This window comes from Thamnophis elegans, unplaced genomic scaffold, assembly GCF_009769535.1.
Source record: "Thamnophis elegans isolate rThaEle1 unplaced genomic scaffold, rThaEle1.pri scaffold_97_arrow_ctg1, whole genome shotgun sequence".
Taxonomy (NCBI): Eukaryota; Metazoa; Chordata; class Lepidosauria; order Squamata; family Colubridae; genus Thamnophis; species Thamnophis elegans.
Window position 1 is genome coordinate 163,613 of NW_022473920.1, and position 23,294 is coordinate 186,906.

General features: G+C 49.5%; 1 protein-coding gene across 1 annotated transcript in view; it reads left to right on the forward strand.

The window, feature by feature from the left end:
- The window catches only part of LOC116523713 (fibrillin-2-like), a gene marked incomplete at its 5' end in the record, with an annotated part of 185,510 nt that extends 162,635 nt beyond the window's left edge, over positions 1-22,875 (forward strand). The window contains 7 exons of the mRNA XM_032238847.1: positions 6,844-6,966; positions 9,457-9,573; positions 10,659-10,787; positions 12,689-12,808; positions 16,109-16,340; positions 17,609-17,777; positions 21,629-22,875. Of these exons, the coding sequence (XP_032094738.1) occupies positions 6,844-6,966; positions 9,457-9,573; positions 10,659-10,787; positions 12,689-12,808; positions 16,109-16,340; positions 17,609-17,777; positions 21,629-22,006 (1,268 nt within the window). The remainder of the gene's footprint in view (positions 1-6,843; positions 6,967-9,456; positions 9,574-10,658; positions 10,788-12,688; positions 12,809-16,108; positions 16,341-17,608; positions 17,778-21,628) is intronic.
- Positions 22,876-23,294: the final 419 nt, after the last annotated feature.

The following is a 23,294-nucleotide window of genomic DNA, read 5'->3' on the forward strand; positions in this document are numbered from 1 at the left end:
GTTCCTTGAGCCGTGAGCCCCAGATATTCTCTTCCACCAGTGGGAGCACCCTGTGCCAAGGGAGCCCTGCTCTCCTGCAGCCAGTGTGGACCTTTCTATGCCAAGTGTATGCCAACGCTGGGCATGGCATCCTAGAGTCAGAAAGAGGCTCCCGAGGCCATCTAGCCCAACCCCCTCGGCCAGTACAGGGGTGCCAATGCCCAGCTTTCCTTCGAATGCTTCCAGGGCAGGATCTCTCTGGCTCCCTTGTCCAGCTGCTCTGCCTGTGAGGACCCCCAAGACGAGGAAGCCAATTCAGGTTAAACCTTAGGAGGAGAGCGCCCCGGCTATATGGTCTGTTAGCCGGTGGAACTGGCTGCCACGTAAAACGAGGCATTCTCCTTTCTCCGAGTCTTCGGAGGCCGGATGGTGCGAGAGTAGGGGTCTCCAACTTTGGCAACGTTAGGTCTTGTGGACTTCAACTCCCAGAATTCCTCAGCCAGCCCTCAGTGGAGGAGGAGCCCTGAACAAAGGGGTTGGACTAGATGACCTCTGGTGCCCCTTCTCACCCTGATGGTTGCACGAACATAAGCAGCACTTTTCTTGCAAATCCAAGCTAGAAGACCTGGGTTCGGGGATGGGGGTGTGCAACTCTAAGCCAAACTCAGATGGGGAGGGGGGGCCCTCGCCAGCCCCCCACTCCTTGCTCACTGCGGAGAACCCCCACCCCGTCTCTCCCCCCCCCCACAGACACCCGCCAAGGCTTCTGCTTCACCGAAGTGCTCCAGACGTTGTGCCAGATGTCCTCCACCAATCGGCAGCCGGTCACCAAGTCCGAGTGCTGCTGCAACGGAGGGCGAGGCTGGGGCCCCCAGTGCGAACCCTGCCCCTTCCTGGGCACGGCCCACTACAAGAAGATGTGCCCCCACGGGCCGGGCTACATGACCGACGGGAGAGGTGAGTGGCTGCCCTCAAATGCCAGGAATCCCCTTCCAGGGTTACGCTGGGTGGGTTCCGGGCAGTCCGGTCCACTACGGGCATATCGGTGGTAGCTGGGAGCGGCGGCCACCGTACCGGAACGGTGGCTCCTTTGACCCACCCACTTGCCTGCGTTTCTTACCGATTTTGGAGGCAAATGGGCCAATTGCGCATGTGAGCACACCATACGGCGCCTGCACGTCTGCCGAGCAGCTGGGCTGTCGCAGAGCAGTGGCGTGCGCATGAATGTGCAGTGCACATGCCTGGCCCTGTTGCAATATACTGTTTGTGACAGGATCCAGACCCATCACACACACACACAGAGCCATTTATATATATCCAGTGTCAGTGTTTTGATAGGTGGAAATGTCAGCGTTCCAAATATCATCCCAGAATTAAATCAGAATCCAAGGCATAGCTTTCCTCAAAGTCCCAATTTAATGAGAGAGACATGTTGGTACGTCTGTGGGAAACCCAAATCTGAAGGCTTCCCGGTTTCCCCCACCCAGTTGAAAGTTCAAGATCTTTCCTCCACGCCCACAAGCCCATCCCATGATCCAATCTTCCTCTGCCACGCTGGCATTTCCACCCATCTAGTTCCGGTCAGGTGCGGAGACAAAGGATGACCTTGGGCTTCTAGAAAGGAATGTTTGATTTTGACAGCAACACATTCTACTCCTTACTGACCCCCCCTCCCAATTCCCCCACTAATGAAACAGCCTAGTAAAGAGAGAGAGAGAGAGAGAGAGTGGGGGGCCAAAGGTATTCCTAAAAGGAATCTGACTGCAGGCCTGACAGATAGATAGACAGACAGACAGACAGACAGACAGAAGATAGACGATAGATTATAGATCAGATTAGATAGATAGATAGATAGATATAAGATGTACAATAGATTATAGATCAGTAAAGATAGAAAGATAGATAGATAGATAGATAGATAGATGATAGATAGATAGATAGATAGATAGATAGATAGAAGATATACAATAGATTATAGATCAGAAAAGATAGATAGATAGATAGATAGATAGATAGATAGATAGATAGATAGATGATAGATAGAGATAGATAGATAGATAGATAGATAGATAGATAGATAGATATAAGATGTACAATAGATTATAGATCAGTAAAGATAGAAAGATAGATAGATAGATATAGATAGATAGATGATAGATAGATAGATAGATAGATAGATAGATAGATAGATAGATAGATAGATAGATAGATAGAAGATATACAATAGATTATAGATCAGAAAAGATAGATAGATAGATAGATAGATAGATAGATAGATAGATAGATAGATAGAGATAGATGATAGATAGAGATAGATGATAGATAGAGATAGATAGATAGATAGATAGATAGATAGATAGATAGATAGATAGACAGACAGACAGACAGACAGACAGATAGATAGAAGATAGACGATAGATTATAGATCAGATAGATAGATAGATAGATAGATAGATAGATAGATAGATAGAAGATATATAATAGATTATAGATCAGAAAAGATAGATAGATAGATAGATAGAGATAGATGATAGATAGAGATAGATAGATAGATAGATAGATAGATAGATAGATAGATAGATAGATAGATAGAAGATATATAATATATTATAGATAGATAGATAGATAGATAGATAGATAGATAGATAGAAGATATATAATAGATTATAGATCAGAAAAGATAGATAGATAGATAGATAGATAGAGATAGATGATAGATAGAGATAGATAGATAGATAGATAGATAGATAGATAGATAGATAGATAGATAGATAGATAGATAGATAACAGATAGATAGATGATAGATATAGATAGATAGATAGATAGATAGATAGATAGATAGAAGATAGACGATAGATTATAGATCAGATAGATAGATAGATGATAGATAGATAGATAGATAGATAGATAGATAGATAGAAGATATATAATAGATTATAGATCAGAAAAGATAGATAGATAGATAGAGATAGATGATAGAGATAGATAGATAGATAGATAGATAGATAGATAGATAGATAGATAGATAGAAGATATATAATAGATTATAGATCAGAAAAGATAGATAGATAGATAGATAGATAGATAGAGATAGATGATAGATAGAGATAGATAGATAGATAGATAGATAGATAACAGATAGATAGATGATAGATATAGATAGATAGATAGATAGATAGATAGATAGATAGATAGAAGATATACAATAGATTATAGATCAGAAAAGATAGATAGATAGATAGATAGATAGATAGATGATAGATAGAGATAGATAGATAGATAGATAGATAGATAGATAGATAGATAGATAGATAGATAGATAGATAGATATAAGATGTACAATAGATTATAGATCAGTAAAGATAGAAAGATAGATAGATAGATATAGATAGATAGATGATAGATAGATAGATAGATAGATAGATAGATAGATAGATAGAAGATATACAATAGATTATAGATCAGAAAAGATAGATAGATAGATAGATAGATAGATAGATAGATAGATAGAGATAGATGATAGATAGAGATAGATGATAGATAGAGATAGATAGATAGATAGATAGATAGATAGATAGATAGACAGACAGACAGACAGACAGACAGATAGATAGAAGATAGACGATAGATTATAGATCAGATAGATAGATAGATAGATAGATAGATAGATAGAAGATATATAATAGATTATAGATCAGAAAAGATAGATAGATAGATAGATAGAGATAGATGATAGATAGAGATAGATAGATAGATAGATAGATAGATAGATAGATAGATAGATAGATAGATAGATAGATAGAAGATATATAATATATTATAGATAGATAGATAGATAGATAGATAGATAGATAGATAGATAGATAGATAGAAGATATATAATAGATTATAGATCAGAAAAGATAGATAGATAGATAGATAGAGATAGATGATAGATAGAGATAGATAGATAGATAGATAGATAGATAGATAGATAGATAGATAGATAGATAGATAGATAGATAACAGATAGATAGATGATAGATATAGATAGATAGATAGATAGATAGATAGATAGATAGATAGATGATAGATAGATAGATAGATAGATAGATGACAGATAGATAGATGATAGATAGATAGATAGATAGATAGATAGATAGATAGAAGATAGACGATAGATTATAGATCAGATAGATAGATAGATGATAGATAGATAGATAGATAGATAGATAGATAGATAGAAGATATATAATAGATTATAGATCAGAAAAGATAGATAGATAGATAGAGATAGATGATAGAGATAGATAGATAGATAGATAGATAGATAGATAGAAGATATATAATAGATTATAGATCAGAAAAGATAGATAGATAGATAGATAGATAGATAGAGATAGATGATAGATAGAGATAGATAGATAGATAGATAGATAGATAACAGATAGATAGATGATAGATATAGATAGATAGATAGATAGATAGATAGATAGATAGATAGATAGATAGATAGATAGATAGATGACAGATAGATAGATGATAGAGATAGATAGATAGATAGATAGATAGATAGATAGAAGATAGACGATAGATTATAGATCAGATAAGATAAATAGATAGATAGATGATAGATAGATAGATAGATTACTTATATGAATGTATCGCCTGGTGGTGACCACTCCTTTTAATGCGTCAGTTTCTTGATTTCTCCCCGGGGGGGGGGGGAGGAAGCTGGTGCGGAAGGCTTGCCCCCTCCCCTCCCCCCATCCCATTTCCACTCCAAAGGTTGCCAGGGAAAAGGAGGAGGGGGGCTGGCAGGTCGTGGTTCGGAGGGAGCCTGGCACCCCATCCCTCGGGGCCAGGAAAGGCTGTGGGTCTTTCCTGTGTTTTAATGGAGGATCCCCCCCCCCGCCTTTCTCAACCTCTCCCCCCCCCCCTTGGCAGATATTGACGAATGCAAAGTGCTACCCAAGCTTTGCCAGCACGGCCAATGCATCAACACCGTGGGCTCCTTCCGCTGCCACTGCGACCTCGGCTACACCCTGGACATCACCGGGACTCTCTGCCAGGGTAAGAGGCCCCCATCTCCCCCCACCCACCCACCCACCAGCTTCCCTTCTGCAGATTCCTTCCTTCCCCATCAAATATCTTCCTTCCTTCCTTCCTTCCTTTCTTCTCCATCCAATATCTTCCCTCCCTCTTTCTTTCTTTCTCTCTCCTTCCTGCCTTTCTTCCTCATCAAATAACTTCCTTCCTTCCTTCCCTCCCGCCCTCTTTCTTTCTTTCTTTCTCTCTCCTTCCTGCCTTTTTTCCTCATCAAATAGCTTCCTTCCCTCCCTCTTCCTTCCTTTCTTTCTTCCTTCCTTTCTTCCTTTCTTTCTTTTTTCCTTTCTTCCTTCCTTTCTTCCCCATCAAATATCTTCCTTCCCTCCCTCCCTCTTTCTTTCTTTCTCTCTCTCTCTCCTTCCTGCCTTTTTTACTCACCAAATAGCTTCCTTCCTTCCTCTTTCTTCCTTTCTTCATTCCTTTCTTCCTTTCTTTCTTTTTTCCTTTCTTCCTTTCTTCCCCATCAAATATCTTCCCTCTTTCTTTCTTTCTTTCTTTCTTTCTTTCTTTCTCTCTCTCTCCTTCCTGCCTTTCTTCCTCATCAAATAGCTTCCTTCCCTCCCTCTTTCTTCCTTTCTTTCTTCCTTCCTTCCTTTCTTTCTTTTTTCCTTTCTTCCTTCCTTTCTTCCCCATCAAATATCTCCCCTCTCTCTTTCTTCCTTCCTTTCTTCCTTTCTTTTTTCCTTTCTTCCTGCCTTTCTTCCTCATCAAATAGCTTCCTTCCCTCCCTCCCTCCCTCCCTCTTTCTTTCTTTCTTTCTTTCTTTCTTTCTTTCTTTCTTTCTTTCTTTCTTTCTTTCTTTCTTTCTTTCTTTCTTTCTGCCTTCTTGCCTTTCTTCCCTGTCAAATACCTCCCTGCCCTCCCTCTTCCCTCCCTCCTTTCTATTCCCTCCCTCCCTCCCTTCCTTGATTTTAGTGCCACTCATCTTAAGCACAAGGGTAACCTGGGCAGCTTTCAATATCAAAAGGCAAAGCCATACAAAACCTAAAAAAATATAAATAAAATACTGCAAACGTCCAAATGAAAAATCCAGGAGGGACGGGAAGGAATAGGATGAGAAAGGGGGGGGATAATTCCCTTGGGGCAGAAGGGTCCTGGGGAAAGTCCTCCCCCCCCCACCCCGCAATGAAGATTGTGCCCAAGGGCTGATAGGGAAAGGGGGGAGGGGGTTCCGGTTGCCCCCCTGGGCTGCCATCTTGCATTTAATAGACCCACCTCCACCATTGGCTGCTTCCAACCAGTTCTGGGGGCGTCAAGAGTGTCTAAAGCCCCCCACCCCCCCTGGGCTTAGGCCCACCTGCCCACCCAAAGACACTTAAGCCTATTTGTTTAGTGACTTCTTACGTTCACAACGGCTACAGGGGGAAAAGCAACTTCCCTTCCTTTTCCACTCTTACGGCCATCCCAGCATCATCCCCCCCGAGGGACAGGATCAAAGTTCCGAACGCTTGGCAACCCGGTTCCTCTTTACAACGGTCGCAGGGACCCCCTTTTTAAGGCCTTCCAGCCAGCCAAGGTCACACCGGGGAGGGGGAGCCAGATTCACACTGTCTCGCTCACTTTGCCACTGAACGGGTCCACTTAACAACAGTGGCACGCAAAATCATAAAAAGGGGGTGGGTGGGGTGAGACTCACTTAAGAACGGTCTCACGTAGCCACGGAACTTTTCTGTCATAAATCCGAGGGCTTTGATATATGAGAAGGGCCACTTAAACCACTTGGACGCCTTGCTCTTTCTCCATCTCCCCCTCTCCCACCCCCCCACCCCCTTTAGACCTGGACGAGTGCAGCCAGTCGCCCAAACCTTGTAATTTCATCTGCAAGAATTTGGAGGGCAGCTTCCAGTGTTCCTGCCCCAGAGGGTACATCCTGCAGGACGATGGCAAGACTTGCAAAGGTGCGGTGGGCCTGGGGGCAGGGGGGGCATGGAAGGGATGGGGTGGGGTGGAGGGGCCAAGGAAGGCCAGGGGAGGGGGCTTTGAGCGATCCCCACCTATGCACATCTGAATAATTTGCTCCTCAGCAGCTCCAAGCTGGGCCTCCCATCTGCGTCTGCCTCTCTCCTAAGATTTCCCCCCTCCCTAAAAATCTTTTCGTGCCCCTTCAAGAAGAAGCATTGGAGGGTATTTAAAGCAATGTGAGTTGTGGGCCCCCAGCAGAGCTAGCAGCAGACTCAGAGAGTGGTGAGGTTAGGGAGGGACACGGGCCAGTCCTGGAGTCTGGGGAAGGCTCTGAGGAGGGCTCTGTGTCGGAGGCAGAGAGGGGACCAGGGCCGTCTGACAGTTATCAGCTGCCTTCGGAGTCAGACGTCAGTGAGGCAGAAGAACAGCTGGAGCCTGTTCCCAGTGTGCGCATGCGCAGAGCTGCCAGACAAAGGGACCAGCTAAAGAACAGGGGTCGACTTGGGAGGAAGGCCACAGTGGGACGGTGAATGGCCCCTCCCAGAGGGAATAAAAGAGGAGCGAAAGGGGAGTGGAACTTGCAGGAGACAATTAGTTCGCTTCATTGGTTCGTGACTCTCTGAGACTCCTGGCCAAGTTTTGCAGATCTTGGCCTGGCAGCTCTCCAAGCCAGATGAGGTCTGTGACTGTAAATCCTCCCTTGAAAGACTTTGCTGGAGGTGAATGAGCAGAATTCACAGTCAATTAATCAAGGGAGTTTTTGTCCAGACAAAACTCAGGCTCTCGGGAAGCTTCGGTCAGAACAAGATTTGCCCCCCTCCCTAAAATCTTCAAGAGAAAACAAGCATTGGAGGATATTTAAAGCAACATTTCTTGACCTTAGGGACTAGAAGACGGGTGAACTTCAACTCCCAGGATTCCACAGCCACAGTTGAAGTCCATCCATCTTCCAGGTGGGAAGATAAACATGGAGTTAGAGAGATGCTTAAGAGCAAACAGAGCATGTGCTGGCTGGGGAATTCTGGGAGTTGAAGTCTACTCAGCTTAGACTTGCCAAGGTCCAGAAACTGGGGGATGAAAACTACAAACTCTTTTTATGGGTGGTTGGGTTTCCTACTGGTTTGGACTGGTTCAGGCGAACCGGTAGTGGTTTGGCAGCCTGGGTCTCTGGAACCGGCAGGGACCCAGGCTGGCCACACCCCTAAACCGGTTTTCTAGGGTGGCGCCATCTTGCTTTTTTTGTTTCTGCGCCTGCGCAGAACAATTTTTATTGCGCTGTGCATGTGTGCGCATCGCGCATCATGCGGTAGTGACTGCTGGGACCCACCCCTGATCCAGAAGTCTGCAGCTCAGTTGCCATACAAATGGGCCCAAATCAGATATTATTATTCATAGCAGAGGAAGAAAAAATTGTGAGAAGGGGAAAAAAATTTTTTGGCACTGTCAGGTTTCCAAAAAATCCCCTAATTGATTTATGAGTCTCGAGCCAAATTTCAAAAGAAAACTAGTCATTTATTAGGAGCATTTATTTTGACAATACCTTTTTGCAGTCAGATCTGAGCCTTATTTGAAGTATAGCTATAATACCCCCCTTCCTCCCCTCCCCTCAATCTGTGTCATAAATCACATTCCCCAATGAGGTGCACCCCTCCCAAGCCTGCTGCGGTAATCTGCGATCCGACTCTAGCCGAAAGTATGCATGGAATGCGTTCCCCCCCCACACACACTTTCCTCAGCATGGCAACTTTAGGAGTTGACATTTGGCTCCCCTCACTTCCCAAAGGCAACCTGTCCAAAACAAAAACAATTTGAGTACAGGTATAGAATTTAGGGATGCCCCCGAGGCTTGCTTGGATTTTCTGCATGGAATTTCGCTATAAGGCAATCAGCCTGGATATTTCTAATTTTGACACAAGATGCCTTTGATAAGGGGGAGCGCTTCCACTTGATTAAGTACTGGGGTTGCCTCCTGTGCCACCTCGAATCAAGGATGCATTGCACCTCATAATGGGCTTGGCCCCCTATGACCACAGGGCCTGGGGGCCTCCGGGGCAGTGGTCTCAGGGTGGATCCGACCACGGGTTTTAAGAGGCTACTAGGGAATACTACCAGGTGTATCTTCCGTAGCAGTCGGGGCAGTTTCAACTACACTGGGACTTGGTTGAATGATCTTTACTATGAGGAATGGTCCCATAAACTTTGCCTCCAGTTTCTTGCCAAGGTGTTGAAGAATCTAGCAAGCCACTTCCTCCCTCCCTCCACCCCCCCCCCCCGGCCAAATTTCTAGAGTCCTCCCCCCTCCTCCTTCCTTAACCTTAATTTCTTAAAATTCTCCTTTAAAAGTTTTAAAGAAGAGATTGGACAACTAGATTGGCCTAGTTTAGGGTCTCCTGTCTGAGTGGGGGGTTGGACTAGATGACCTCCAGGGGTCCCTTCCAACCCTGTTCTTCCGGTAATGTGGGTTTCCCCCCCACCCCCACCCCCAGATTTGGACGAGTGCTCCACCAAGCAGCACAACTGCCAGTTCCTCTGCGTGAACGTCATTGGGGGCTTCAACTGCAAATGCCCCCCGGGATTCACTCAGCACCATTCCTCCTGCATCGGTGAGTCATCCGTTTCCTAATTTTTAAAGTTAAAGTTAAAGTTAAAGTTTTTAAAGTCCCCCCCCCCCCCAAAAAAAACAGAATTTGGGGTTGTGTTCGGATCTTAATCCAGGATAATTAATTTTTTTTTAAGAAAAAAATGGGGTTTGTGGCTCTGCATTTGGTGGAAAAACTCAAAGGCTCCTGGGGGGAGTGGAATATTTCACTGCCTTCTGCTTCATTTTGCTAAAGTTATTTTCAAGTTGTCTGTTATTTCCTCCTTCCTAAGGAGGAGGAGAAAGTCTGCTTCCCATCTGGGGCAATTCGTTTAGTGACAGTTCGAAGTTACAACAGCACTAAGGATGTGACTTACGATCTCTCCTCACACTTACGACCATTTCAGACCGTCCATCCACGTGGCCCCCGTGATCAAAATTGGGACTTGGGACAACGGATGTGTGTTTGCGATGGTTGCTATGTCCTGGGTGTGTGTGTGTGTGTCTGTGTGTGATTTCTGATGAGCAACGTCAATGGGGTTCACTTAATGACCATGTGATTCAGTAAACAACTTCAGTGTTTCACTTAGCGACCACAACCAGAAAGGCCGCAGGATTGACTTAACAGTTCCATTCACTTCGACGCCTCCTCGCTTAGCAATTCCTAAATCCAGAAAATTCCTGTCCCAATCATGGTCGTAAGACGAGGCCTCACCTGCATTGTGACTGCAGGATCCCTTGACGGCAAAATAGGGTCCTTTGTTGGCTGAAGCTGCCCTTGGGGCTTTCGTGCCGGGTGCGAATTCACCCCCAAACATTTATTTACTCATGAAATGTTTTCGCCGCCCATCTCCCCCTAAGTGGCTCTGGGTTGTTTACAACACGTTTACAACATGCTCCCCCACATTCGAAAGGCAGGCAGCCTAGGAAAGCTGTTGAAAAATAGGTCTCTCTAGCAAGCGAGCCAAGCTGCAAACCGCTCAGAGGCGCCTTCCGCCATGCCGTTGGTTCTGGGACTGGCGTTTCCAGGTGATTGTGGGGAAGCCAAATATGGTGCGTGCCTTTTCCATACATTCTCACTCGTTCCTTTTCATTCTTGTTCCCCTCCAGACAACAACGAGTGCACCGCGCAGCCGACACTATGCGGGTCGAAAGGACACTGCCTGAACACCCCCGGCAGCTACAACTGCGAATGCCAGAAGGGTTTTGTCCTGGATAACGCCGGAAGCAGTTGCGAAGGTGTGTGTCCCATGCCCGCAAACTTGTGCGAGTGTCAGAAGGTGGTAGGGTGGAACACGGGTATCCAGGATCAGAGTGTCAGGGTTCCAACTAGCATCCAGAATTAAATCAGAGTCCGAGGCAAAGGATTCCTCAAAGTTCCAATTGATGAAGGGAAAACCCAAATCCGAAAGCTTCCCAGTTTCCCCCACCCATTTGAAAGTTCAAGATCTTGTCCCCCATACCTACAAGCCCACCCCATGGTCCCATCTCCCACTGCCACACTGGCAGCTTCCCCCCATCCAGTTCCGGTCAGGTGCAGAGGTGCAAAGGCAAAAGATGACCTTGGCTTTCTAGAAAGAATGTTGTTATGGCTGCATATCATCTAACTCCATACAATCCCATTTTCCCATCATAGAAAATGCCTAGTAGAAGAATAGAAAGTGTGGCAGGCCAAAAGAAAAGATAGCTGTAGGCCTGACACAGAGTTTACGACATGTATAGGAATATATGTATAGTATATGTAAGTAGAAACATGGGTAGTTTGTCTAAACAGAGGCATAGACTCAAAATCAGGTGGCATCTTAGGTCCTTGGAGTCCTAGTGGACGATTCCTTAAACACGATTCAGCAGCAGCCCAAAAAATGCTAATAACAATCCTGGGTTGTATAAACAGAGGCAGAGAATCAAAATAATGTAGAGTTATCACTTTGTAAAGCCGTAGTAAGGCCACACCTGGAATAACTGCATCCAATTTTGCTCACCAAATTACAAAAAAGATGGGGAGACTTTGGGAAAGGTGCAGAGAAGAGCAACGAAGAGGATCAAAGGGCCTGGAGGCTGAAACATACGAAGGACGGCTGCAGGATCTGGGTTTGGCCCCTCTAGAGAAAAGGAGGAGTAAGGAGTGGCATGAGAGCAGCCTTCCAGTATTTGAGGGGCTGCCCCAAAGAGGAAGGGGTTAACTTAGTCTCCAAAGCGCTAGAGGGGCAGGACAAGAAGCAATGGATGGAAACTAATCAAGCAGAGAAGCCACCTGGAATTAAGGCGAGACTTCCTAACAGTGAGGATGATTAACCGGCGGAACAGCTGGCCACCAGAGGCTGTAGGGGCTTCATCATTGCAGGTTTCAAAGAAGAGACTGGACCACCATTTGTCCGAAATGATTTAGGGCAGGGGTGTCAAACAATGTTCATTGAGGGCTGCATCAGGGCTGTGGTTGACCTGGGGCGGGGGGGGTGAGGGTGGCATGGCTCACTGCGTGGGCGTGGCCAATTGGGTGGGCGTGGCCAGCTCGACACCATTCCCCAAACTCCTGGCGTGCTTCCTCTTTGCATTGGGGGGGGGGGGGAACTGGGCCGAAGGGACACAGGATGGCCCTGTAGGTTTTCCAGGATGGCCCTGTGGGCCGGATACCACCACATGGTGGGCCGGATCTGGCCCGTGGTCCTTGTGATTGACACCCCTGGCAGCAGTGGAGGGTTCCTACCAATTCGGCCCACTTCAGCCGAACCGGTAGTGGTTTGGCTGTCTGCGTCGCTGGAACCGGCAGCGCGCGCAGCACACAACAAGCGCATGCGCACACAAAGTGTGTGGGTTGTTCCCGGTTCGGCCTGGATCAGGCGAACTGGTAGTAGCGGCAGCGGGCGGCTCTTCTCACCCACCCGGACCGCTTCCTACTACCGCTTCCCGAACCGGTAGTAAAAAAATTGGCACCGCACCCCCGACCCCCGGGTCTAAAGTCTCCTGCTTGAGCCAGGGGCTGGACTAGAAGACCTCCAGGGCCCCTTCTTCCCGCTCCCTTCTGAGGGACCGATCGATCGGAAAGCCTGTTGCAACTGAGGAGGAGGCGCTTGTAGCAGCGGTGCGCATGAGCAAAGGGCTTCCCTGCTGGGAGACTCACCCGAGCGTCTTTCGCACAGATGTGGACGAGTGTGACGGGAACCACCGGTGTCAACACGGATGCCAGAACGTGCTCGGGGGATACCGCTGCGGCTGCCCCCAAGGCTACATCCAGCACTACCAGTGGAACCAGTGTGTGGGTGAGTAGATCCACGGGGGCCCCTAGGGGTTCTCTGGCCTTCCAGAAGGGAATCTGTGCTGCATCAGTGCTGGAAGGAGGAGGAGGAGGAGGAGAACTGTGGGGTCCTTGGTGCTCTCTGAGCTGGGTGGTTTTCTTGCAGATGTTCCATGACCCAACTAGGGAACAGCATCAATGCTAGAAGGAGGAAGAGAAGGAAAGGAGGAGGAGGAGGAGGAGGAGGAGGAGGAGGAGGAGGAGGAGGAGGAGGAGGAGGAGGGGGGGGGACTGTGGGGTCCTTGGTGCTCTCTGAGCTGGGTGGTTTTCTTGCAGATGTTTCATAACTCAACTAGGGAACAGCATCAATGCTAGAAGGAGGAAGAGAAGGAAAGGAGGAGGAGGAGGAGGAGGAGGAGGAGGAGGAGGAGGAGGAATGTTTGGAATGTTTGGAATGTTTGGAATGTTTGGAATGTTTATTATAATTTATAGGCCGCCCTTTTCCCTGAGGGGACTCAGGGCGGCTTACAAAACACGGGGAAGGGGATACAAAGACAAAAAAAACATAAGACAATACATAATATTAAAAATAGAGCACAACATTCATTCATCATTCGGGAGGGGACGAACTCAGATTTTTCATCCCCAGGCCTGACGGGATAGCCAGATCTTAAGGGCCGTGCGGAAGGCCTGGGCGGTGGTGGGGGTGCGGATCTCCACGGGGAGATTGTTCCATAGCGTCGGAGCTGCAACTGAGAAGGCTCTCCTCCGCGTAGTCGCCAGTCGGCACTGACTGGCGGATGGAATTCGGAGGAGGCCTACCCTGTGCGATCTGATGGAACGCAGGGAGGTAATCGGCAGAAGGCGGTCTCAGATAGCCAGATCCACTACCATGGAGCGCTTTATGGGTGGTAAGTAGGACCTTGAAGTGCACCCGGAGATCAACAGGTAGCCAGCGCAGCTCACGGAGGATCGGTGTTATGTGGGCGTACCGCGGTGCACCCACAATCACTCGCGCGGCCGCATTCTGGACTAGCTGAAGTCTCCGGGTGCTCTTCAAGGGCAGCCCCATGTAGAGCACATTGCAGTATTCCAGCCTAGAGATCACAAGAGCTCGAGTGACTGTTGTGAGGGCCTCCCGGTTCAGGTAGGGCCGCAACTGGCGCACCAGGCGAACCTGAGCAAATGCCCCCCTGGTCACAGCTGACAAATGATGGTCGAAACTCAGCTGTGGGTCCAGGAGGACTCCCAAGTTGCGGACCCTCTCTGAGGGGTGTAGAATTTGACCCCCCAGCCTGAGCGATGGAACACTGGCCAAATTATTGGGAGGGAAACACAACAGCCATTCGGTCTTGTCTGGGTTGAGTACCAGTTTGTTAGCTCTCATCCAGTTCTTAACGGCCTCAAGACCCTGGTTCATCACGTCCACCGCTTCATTGAGTTGGCACGGGGCGGACAGATACAATTGCGTATCGTCCGCATATTGGTGGTATTTTATCCCGTGCCTCCGAATGATCTCGCCCAGCGGTTTCATGTATATGTTGAATAGTAGGGGGGATAAGACCGAACCCTGCGGCACCCCACAAGTAAGGGGCCTCGGGGACGATCTCTGCCCCCCCACCAACACCGACTGCGACCTGTCCGAGAGGTAGGAGGAGAACCACTGTAGAACAGCGCCTCCCACTCCCACCTCCCGCAGTCGTCGCAGAAGGATACCATGGTCGATGGTATCGAAAGCCGCTGAGAGGTCAAGGAGAACCAGGATGGACGCATGGCCTCCATCTCTGGCTCTCCAGAGATCATCGGTCAATGCAACCAAAGCGGTTTCTGTGCTGTAACCGGGCCTGAAGCCAGACTGGAAGGGGTCAAGATAGTTAGCTTCCTCCAAGGTACGCTGAAGCTGGAAGGCCACCACCTTCTCAACAACCTTCCCCACAAAGGGGAGGTTGGAGACTGGACGGTAGTTGTTAAAAATTGCTGGATCCAAGGACGGTTTCTTCAGGAGGGGTCTCACCACCGCCGCCTTCAGCGCGGTGGGGAGGTGTCCCTCCCGAAGAGAGGTGGTAACAACCGCCTGGATCCAGCCTCGTGTCACCTCACTGCTGTTGGCAACCAGCCAGGAGGGACACGGGTCCAGTATACAGGTGGAGGCGCTCACAGCTCGCATAGCCTTGTCCACATCCCCGGAGGCAACATCCTGAAACTCAACCCAGAGATGGTCTGCCAGATCATTCCCTTGTGTCTCGGCTGGATCTGCAAGAGTGGAGTCCAGGTCCGATCGAAACCGGGCAACTTTGTCCGCCAAGAACTGTACATATTCCTCAGCCTTACCCTGTAAAGGGTTCTCCGTCTCCCTCCTATTTAGGAGGAGGAGGAGGAGGAGAACTGTGGGGTCCTTGGTGCTATCTGAGCTGGGTGGTTTTCTTGCAGATGTTTCATGACCCAACTAGGGAACAGCATCAATGCTAGAAGGAGAAAGAGAAGGAAAGGAGGAGGAGGAGGAGGAGGAGGGGAACTGTGGGGTCCTTGGTGCTATCTGAGCTGGGTGGTTTTCTTGCAGATGTTTCATGACCCAACTAGGGAACAGCATCAATGCTAGAAGGAGAAAGAGAAGGAAAGGAGGAGGAGGAGGAGGAGGAGGGGAACTGTGGGGTCCTTGGTGGTCTCTGAGCTGGGTGGTTTTCTTGCAGATGTTTCATGACCCAACTAGGGAACATCATCAGTGCTAGAAGGAGAAAGAGAAGGAAAGGAGGAGGGGGAGGAGGAGGAGGAGGAGGAGGAGGAGGAGGAGGAGGGAGAGAAGGGGGAGGGAGGAGGAGGAGGGAGAGGAAGACTGTAGGGTCCTTGGTGCTCTCTGAGCTTGGTGGTTTCCTTGCAGACGGTTCATGTCCCAAGTAGGTAGCCTCCTCCTCCTTCTTCCCTTTCTCCCCCTCCACCATCTCCTCCTTTCTTCTTTCCCCCTTCTCTTCTTCCTTTCCTCTGCCTCTCCTTTCTCCTTTTCCACAAACACCTACTCCCTTGTAGCACTGATGGTGCTTCTTAGTCGGGTCATGAAAAATCTGGAGGAAGACCACCAAGCTCAGAGAGCACCCAGTCCTCCTTCTCCTCCTCCTCCTCTTCTCCAACCCACTCCCTTCTAATACTGATAACGTTAGTTGGGTTGGGTAATAAGACGTCTTCAAGAAAACCACCAAGCTCGGAGAGCACCCAGGACCCCTCGCAAATAAACCAGGTTTGGTCCATGGCACTTGAGGGGCAGTGGGGGAACTGCCCTGCCGCCGAGATTCCCGCTAAGTACCCTCCCCCTCTCCTCTTCTTGCCCCAGACGAGAACGAGTGCTCCGGCTCAGCGGTCTGCGGTTCGGCCTCTTGTTACAACACCCTGGGAAGCTTCAAGTGTGTCTGTCCTTCGGGCTTCGACTTCGACCAAGCCCTGGGGGGCTGCCAGGATGTGAACGAGTGTGCAGCCGGAGGGAGCTCCTGCAGCTACGGGTGCTCCAACACGGAGGGGGGCTACCTCTGTGGCTGCCCCACCGGCTATTACCGGGCAGGGCAAGGGTAAGTGTCTCCCTTCCTCCCCCCCCCTTGTGTTTCCGTGGGGCAGTTGTGAGAGAGCAGGGAGTGGTGTGGTGGCCTAGAATTCGATCTCTCCCCTCACAATTCGATCAAAGGTAGAGGATCAGGGGGGGTATCCCTTTATTTTCCCTACCGGTTCTCAAACGGGAGGGCAGGTGCTCGTCCGTCCGTGCTTGGCTTGAAAACGTGCCTCAATAGGATGGCGGCTACTCGCGGCTACCCGCGATTTCCACTACCGGTTTGGCTGAACCGATCCGAACCGGCTGAACACCACCTCAGTACAGGAGGCGTTTTTCTCTCTCTGGGCACAACGAGAATATATCTGCTGTGAACTCCCCATTGGTGACAGGAAGGGCATCCAGCCAGTAAACACTCTGCTCCATTCCGCTGCCTTGATTCCACCCCGAAGCAAGGAATTAGGGGGGGGGGGGTGTCGTTAAATGAAAAAGGGGGGGAAAATTGTGAGAGAGCAGGCTGCTTGTGACGACAGAGGGATTCTGGGCTGATTGCTTGTTTAACTCCACCTCCAGTTTTTGCCGAATCTTCTCCACTAAGACCCCCCAGGTCCATTCAAGGCTCCTGTTCGGACCTTTGTGGTCCCCCAAAAAAGCAGCAGGCAGATTCCTGGTCCTGACAAAACTCCTTTTACTAAACGAATGTGAATTCCTCTCCTTCACATTCAGCCAAAGTCTTTCAAAGGAGTATTTATGACCACAGACCTCATCTATCTTGGAAAGCTGCCATGGAACTATTTTCCAAAGGAGGCGCTGTGCAAGGAAAGGCTGGGCACAGAGTCTCTGAGATTCACGGACAGATCTTCACACTCCTGAAACGAATCTAACGGCCAGACGGACATATTGTCTCCTGCAAAATCCCTCTCTCCTTCCCCTCCTCTTTGATGTCCTATGGGAGGGGCCATTCACCGTCCACCCGTGGCTTTTCTCCCAAGTCGACCTTGGTTTCTGAGTTGTTCTTTTGGCAGCTCTGCTCATGCGCACCCTGGGAACAGGCTCCACCTGTTCTTCTGCCTCACTGATATCCGATTCTGAAGGCAGCTGAGAACTCCCAGATGGACCCGGCCCCCTCTCTGCCTCCGACACAGAGCCCTCGTCCGAGCCTTCCCCAGACTCCAGGACCGGCCCATCTTCCTCCCCCAACCTCCTCACTGACCGACTCTGCGGCCAGCTCTGCCGGCCACCGGAGGGCCACAAAAACTGCCCGCCTTTGATTCATGCCTTCCCACCCTCCAGGCACTGTGTCTCAGGACTGGGGTTCGCCAAGGAAAACTATTTCGCGGCCCCCCCAGAAGAGGACGAAGAGAATCTGTTGTCTCCGGAAGCCTGCTATGAATGCAAGATCAACGGATACCCCAAGAGGGGTCGGCAGAGGCGCAGCGTCAACGGCACCCAGGCCCACCAGGTAGGCCCTCAGACCAGAGGGGGGGGACCCCCTCTCATCCAAAAACATGGGGGCTGCTTTCAAAAGGTTCCCCCCCCCCAAAAAAAAATCTTAGGAGTAACACATTTCCTGGTGTGTCTCAGTAAATTATTATTCTTGCGGTTATATTTTCTCTCCAGCTGTTTTCTACAACGTTGCTCACATCACTCGGGCAGCCCCCTTGGAGGGTCAGGAAACTCAGGGGGGGCAGTGAATGAAACCCCCCCTCCCCTTTTTTAACATGCATACAGCACCCCCATAAAAAGAGGGCGGGGCTTTGACCGCGGAGTGGGGAGGGGGGCACCGTTTCGATCCTTTTTTTTTTACCTCCCCGGGAATGGCTAGCTGCATTCTTCCATGGGGTGAATTTATTTTTTTATTTTATTTTTTTATTTTTTTATTAATTTTTTATTTTATCAATTTCATATATACATTCACAATTACATGATCTCATAACTGTTATTAATAATATGTATTTATAACAATTTTTTCCCTACACTTGACAATATACTTGAAAATTGCTTTTTTACCATCCCATAGATCCATCTTATCTTACAACGGTCCTACTTCTTCTTCCCTCCCTCCCTCTTTCCTTCCCTCATTTCTTCTCTCCTACTCCCCTTCCTTCCCTCCTTCTCTCCTTCCCTCCTTCCTTCCCTCCTTCCTTCCCTCCTTCCTTCCTTCCTTCCCACCTTTCTTTTCTCCTTCTCTCCTTCCTTTCCCCCTTCCTTTCCTCCTTCCTTCTCTCCTACATTCCCTCCTTCCTTCCCTCCTTTCTTCTCTCCTTCTCTCCTTCCTTCCCATGGGGTGAATTTAATTTCTCCTTCCACTTTCCCAGAGAGGCGACATCTCAGCTTAGCGTCCTGAAATGAAACTTCCACTTTCCCACCCCTTCGTTGCCTTTTTTCTAAAAAATATATATTTTTATTCTTTTTAAACAAAACAGCACATACAAAACAAAGGAAGGGGGGGAAAAAACAACTCTCCTCCATTTCATCAAGCCTTTGTATTCCGACTCAGGTAGTCCTCGCTTACTGTCCGCCACAGAGACCAGCAAGTCAGGTGTTAAAGGGTGCAATCCTTCAATGAAATACGGTGTGACAGCCAGATTTTGGGTGAGATAGGAGAGGAGAGGAAGATGCTAAGAGAAGACAAGGAGTCATGTGACTGACTTCCAACTTCCTGCTGGCTTTCCCATTGGTTCCCTTGTTTGTGGGAAGCCAGTGGCAAAAGTCACAAGTGATTTGATTCCTGCAGGATGGGGTGACGGCCAGTTGCCACCAATCGAAATCCGAAGTCTCATTTGTCCGTAACTTCAAACGGTTGCTGAATGAAGCTAGTAAATCCAGGGCGAAGTTTCCATCAATCAGAATAGAACTGGAAGGGACCTTGGAGGTCTTCTAGTCCATCCCCCTGCTCAAGCAGGATACTGGACTGTTCTGACCCCCCCTTGTCCCACACCAACACACACTCCGAGCCAAAGATAAGTTACGGCATTTAATTAACAGACAGACAGGTCCTTGGCAGCAAACTGGCACAGATAAGGCTTGGCAGCAATCCAGCCTGCCAAGCTCACAGTAATGTCCTCCGACATTCAATCCTGCATTGACTTCTGCAAAGAGGGGCGTGTGCACAAGGAGTCGTTTTATAGTCTGGAAAGGAGCCTAATGACCACCAGCTGAGTGCAATTACCTCCTGTAACTGCGCAACTGTTCCTTACGCCTATTAGCTTTCTGGTGTCGGGCATCCAGGACCAACTCCCTTGGCTCCTCCCCACTGCTCCAATGCATGACGTCAGGATCACACTCCCTTGTCTCCTCCTCACTGGTCCAAGGCTCAGGTGCCTCCTGGTGGCCAACCAGCCTCTCTGCGCCCTGCTCGGAGTCGGAACCCTGTCCAGGGTCCTCCACATCCTCCAGAGCCGACTCATAGGGCCCCTCGCTGTCGGAGTCTGGTGGCAGCTCCAACGGCTCCTGCTGGGCCACAACACTGGACTATTTCAGACAAGTGACTGTCCAGTCTCTTCTTAAAAACTTCCCATGTTGGAGTGCCCACAACTTCTGGTGGCAAGCTGTTCCGCTGGTTAATTGTTCTCCCTGCCAGAAATGTTCTCCTTAACTCCAGATTGCTTCTCTCCCGGATGAGTTTCCATCCATTCTTTCTTCTCCTGCCTCCTGGTGCTTCGGAAAGTAAATTGACCCCCTTCTTCTTCTTTGAGGCAGCCCCTCAAATACTGGAATCCTGCTCTCATGTCCCCCCTGGACCTCCTTTTCTCTAGACTGACCACAGCCAAATCCTGCAACTGTTCTTTGTGTGTTTTAGTCTCCAGGCCTTTAATCCCTCTCAGTTGCTCTTCGTTGAACTTTTTCCAAAGTCTCCACATCTTTTCTGCAATATAGTGACCAAAATTGGACTCAATATTCCAGACGTGGCCTTATTAAGGCTTTACAAAGCGGTAAAGACTTCGGCTGATTTTGATTCGATCCCTCTGTTTATGCAACCAAGGATTGTATTAGTTTATTTGGCTGCTGGCTCATGTTGTGGAGGGATCGTCCACTAAGACTCCAAGATCCCTCTCCCATTTCCTGTGGTTGAGCCAGGTTTCCCCTCCTCTGCCCTTGTCCCTTTGGCTTTTTCCTGCCCAGGTGTGAAACTTTCCTTTCCTCCACATTAAATTTCATGTTCTTAGATGGGGCCCATTGTTCAAGTCTGCCAAGATCCTTCTGGATCCTGAGCTTGTTGATGTGGAGACTCTGGAGAAAGGACAGAGAAGAGCAACCAGGATGATCAGGGGGCTGGAGGCTCAAACATACAAAGAATGGTTGCAGGAACTGGGCATGGCTAATTTAATGAAAAAGATTATAGCAATAGCAGTTAGACTTATATACCGCTTCATAGGGCTTTCAGCCCTCTGTAAGCGGTTTACAGAGTCAGCATGTCGCCCCCAACAACAATCCGGGTCCTCATTTTACCCACCTCGGAAGGATGGAAGGCTGAGTCAACCTTGAGCCGGTGAGATTTGAACAGCCGAACTGCAGAAGTGCAGTCAGCTGAAGTAGCCTGCAGTGCTGCATTTAACCACTGCGCCACCTCGGGGGAAACGATAGCAGTCTTCCAATATTTGGGGGGCTGCCACAGAGAGGAGGGGGTTAACTTATTCTCCAAAGCCCTCGAAGGCCAGAGAAGGAAGAATGGATGGAAACTGACCAAGGAGAGATTCAACCTGGAAATAAGGAGGGATTTCCTGACAGGGAGAACAATCAACCCATGGAAGAGAAGTTGCCTTCAGAAGTTGTGGGAGCTTCATCCCTGGAGGCTTTCAAGAACAGACAGGACTGTCCTCGGTCAGAAATGGTGTAGTGTCCCCTGCTTGGGCAGGGGTTGACTAGATGACCTCTAAGGTCCCTTCCAACTCTATTAATCTGTTAGTTATAGATGATTACGTAGGTAGGTAGGTCGATAGGTTAGATAGATGATAGCTAGACAGACAGAAGTTGTGGGAGCTTCATCCCTGGAGGCTTTCAAGAGGAGACTGGACTGCCATCTGTCAGAAACGGTGTAGGGTCCACTGCTTGAGCAGGGGGGATGGACTAGATGACCTACAAGGTCCCTTCCAACCCTATTAATCTGTTAAGTATCATCTGAACATTTGAGGGGTTCCTCTTCTATTACCTCACCTGAGTCCTTTATGAAGAGGTTGAAGCATCCTGGGCCCAAGATGGAGCCTTGGGATACCCCAGTCCTCGCTTCCCAGCCCCACCAGCCCTTCGTCCTTGCTAAAAAAATAGTAACCCTTGACCACTTGACCATCTGAGTCCTTTTTTTCCCTTCAGCAGGATCTGGGCCTCAGCTTGGCCAGCATCGATGTGGAGGCGCCTCTGGTCTTCTCCTTGAACCTCTCGGACCTGGGCCGGAAGTCCCACATCCTGGATCTCCTTCCCGCCGTGGAGTCCCTGGAGAACCACATCCGCTACGTCATCGCCCACGGCAACCAGGACGGCCACTTCCACATCCAACAGAAAGAGGGTCTCAGCTACCTGCACGTGGGCCGCAAGCCGGCCACCCCCGGGACCTACCTGCTGGAGATCGTCAGCGTACCCCTCTCCCGTGTGCGAGAACTGCCGAAACTGGAGGCTGGCAAGGAACTCGGCCGGGCGGCTGGAGAGATGGGCCAAGCCCTGAAGATGAAGCTGCAGCTCTGCCTCTTTTAAACCCCATCTCAGAGACCCCCAGACCCGGGCCCAGGCCGCACCATGCTCCGTTTTGACCCTCCTTGCCCCGAAGGCTCCGCTCTCCCAGCGTCCGCCCTCCGCCACCCGAGGGCTCAGCAAAGGGGGACAGTCCGGGATCCAGTCCACAGCCCCCCCCCCCCCCAACTGACCCTAGCCCAGGCTTTGGGTGCCTCTGGCCCCCTCTTCAGCAAGGCCTCCCCTCTACCCAGCTGCCTTCTAGTCAAGTCCAGAGGTCCACTCTGATGAGACCCCCCGTCTCCCCTCCCCGGCTGTGTCTCTCCGCCTGGACCTTCTCCCTTCTGTCTTTGGCAGCTTCCCTCGCTTGCCCTGTGTTTCCCCCTCCCCTTTTTTAACTCCCCCCCGCTTTCACAGCTGACGCGCACTGCAGCGAAGGCATCCTGAGGCCGAGCCAAAGGAAAAACAATTTCCGTGCAAAAACGCCTCCCCCAGCGTCTCCTCTTTGGCAGGAGGTCCCGTGTGCCTTGAACCCAGGATCGCCAGGCCCTCTTCCTCTGGGGCAAAGGAGCCAGCCCTCTTGTGCCCGTGGCAGGGGGTGGGCACTCAGATGGCATCGTTGAGCGTGCCAATCGAGGCGTGCCTCTCTTCGTCCGGAGCGCGTTACCAAAGAGGCTTCCCGCACGCAGTCGCCATCTTGACTTTTTCGACCCCTTCCCTGCAGACGTCTGTGTTTCAAAGCCCCCCTGCTCCCCCCCCCACAAGAATCCCTGGCCGTCCCAGCCAGCGGGGTTGACGAGGGTTCTCTGCAGAGGGAGTCGGTGTCTGCTCTGTTTTACGACGATGCCAAGCCTGGATTCAGCTAAAGCGAGCAGCAGGGATGCGGCTTCGGACATTTCGGGGAAACCATCGTCTCTTCGAATTCCAAAGGAACAAAAGCTCTTATGCCAAAAAGGGGAAGGGGGGGGGATACCTTTGCTTGGAGTTGTGGGGGTGGGAGGGAGGGAAGCAAGCAGCCGGGGGGGGGGGGGAGATTGGTCTGCTGTGCTGGCAAAAATACTTGAAAGATGTAACTCTCGTTACAAGCTCCATATTAACTCTGCCAAGTTTTAGCCAGCATTCCCTTCTTCGGTTGGTTTTCGGGGGGGGTGGGGTGAGGGGGGGGTGAGGGGGGAACCCAAGTGCTTTTTCTCCACCAATCACCCTGACCCCCCCCCTCTCAAAGCCTTTGAAGTGAGGTCACAATCAGTTTCCCCAAGAAGGCAGGTCAACGATCTCGCTCTTCTTGAGGAAGACGGTGTTGGAATCACGG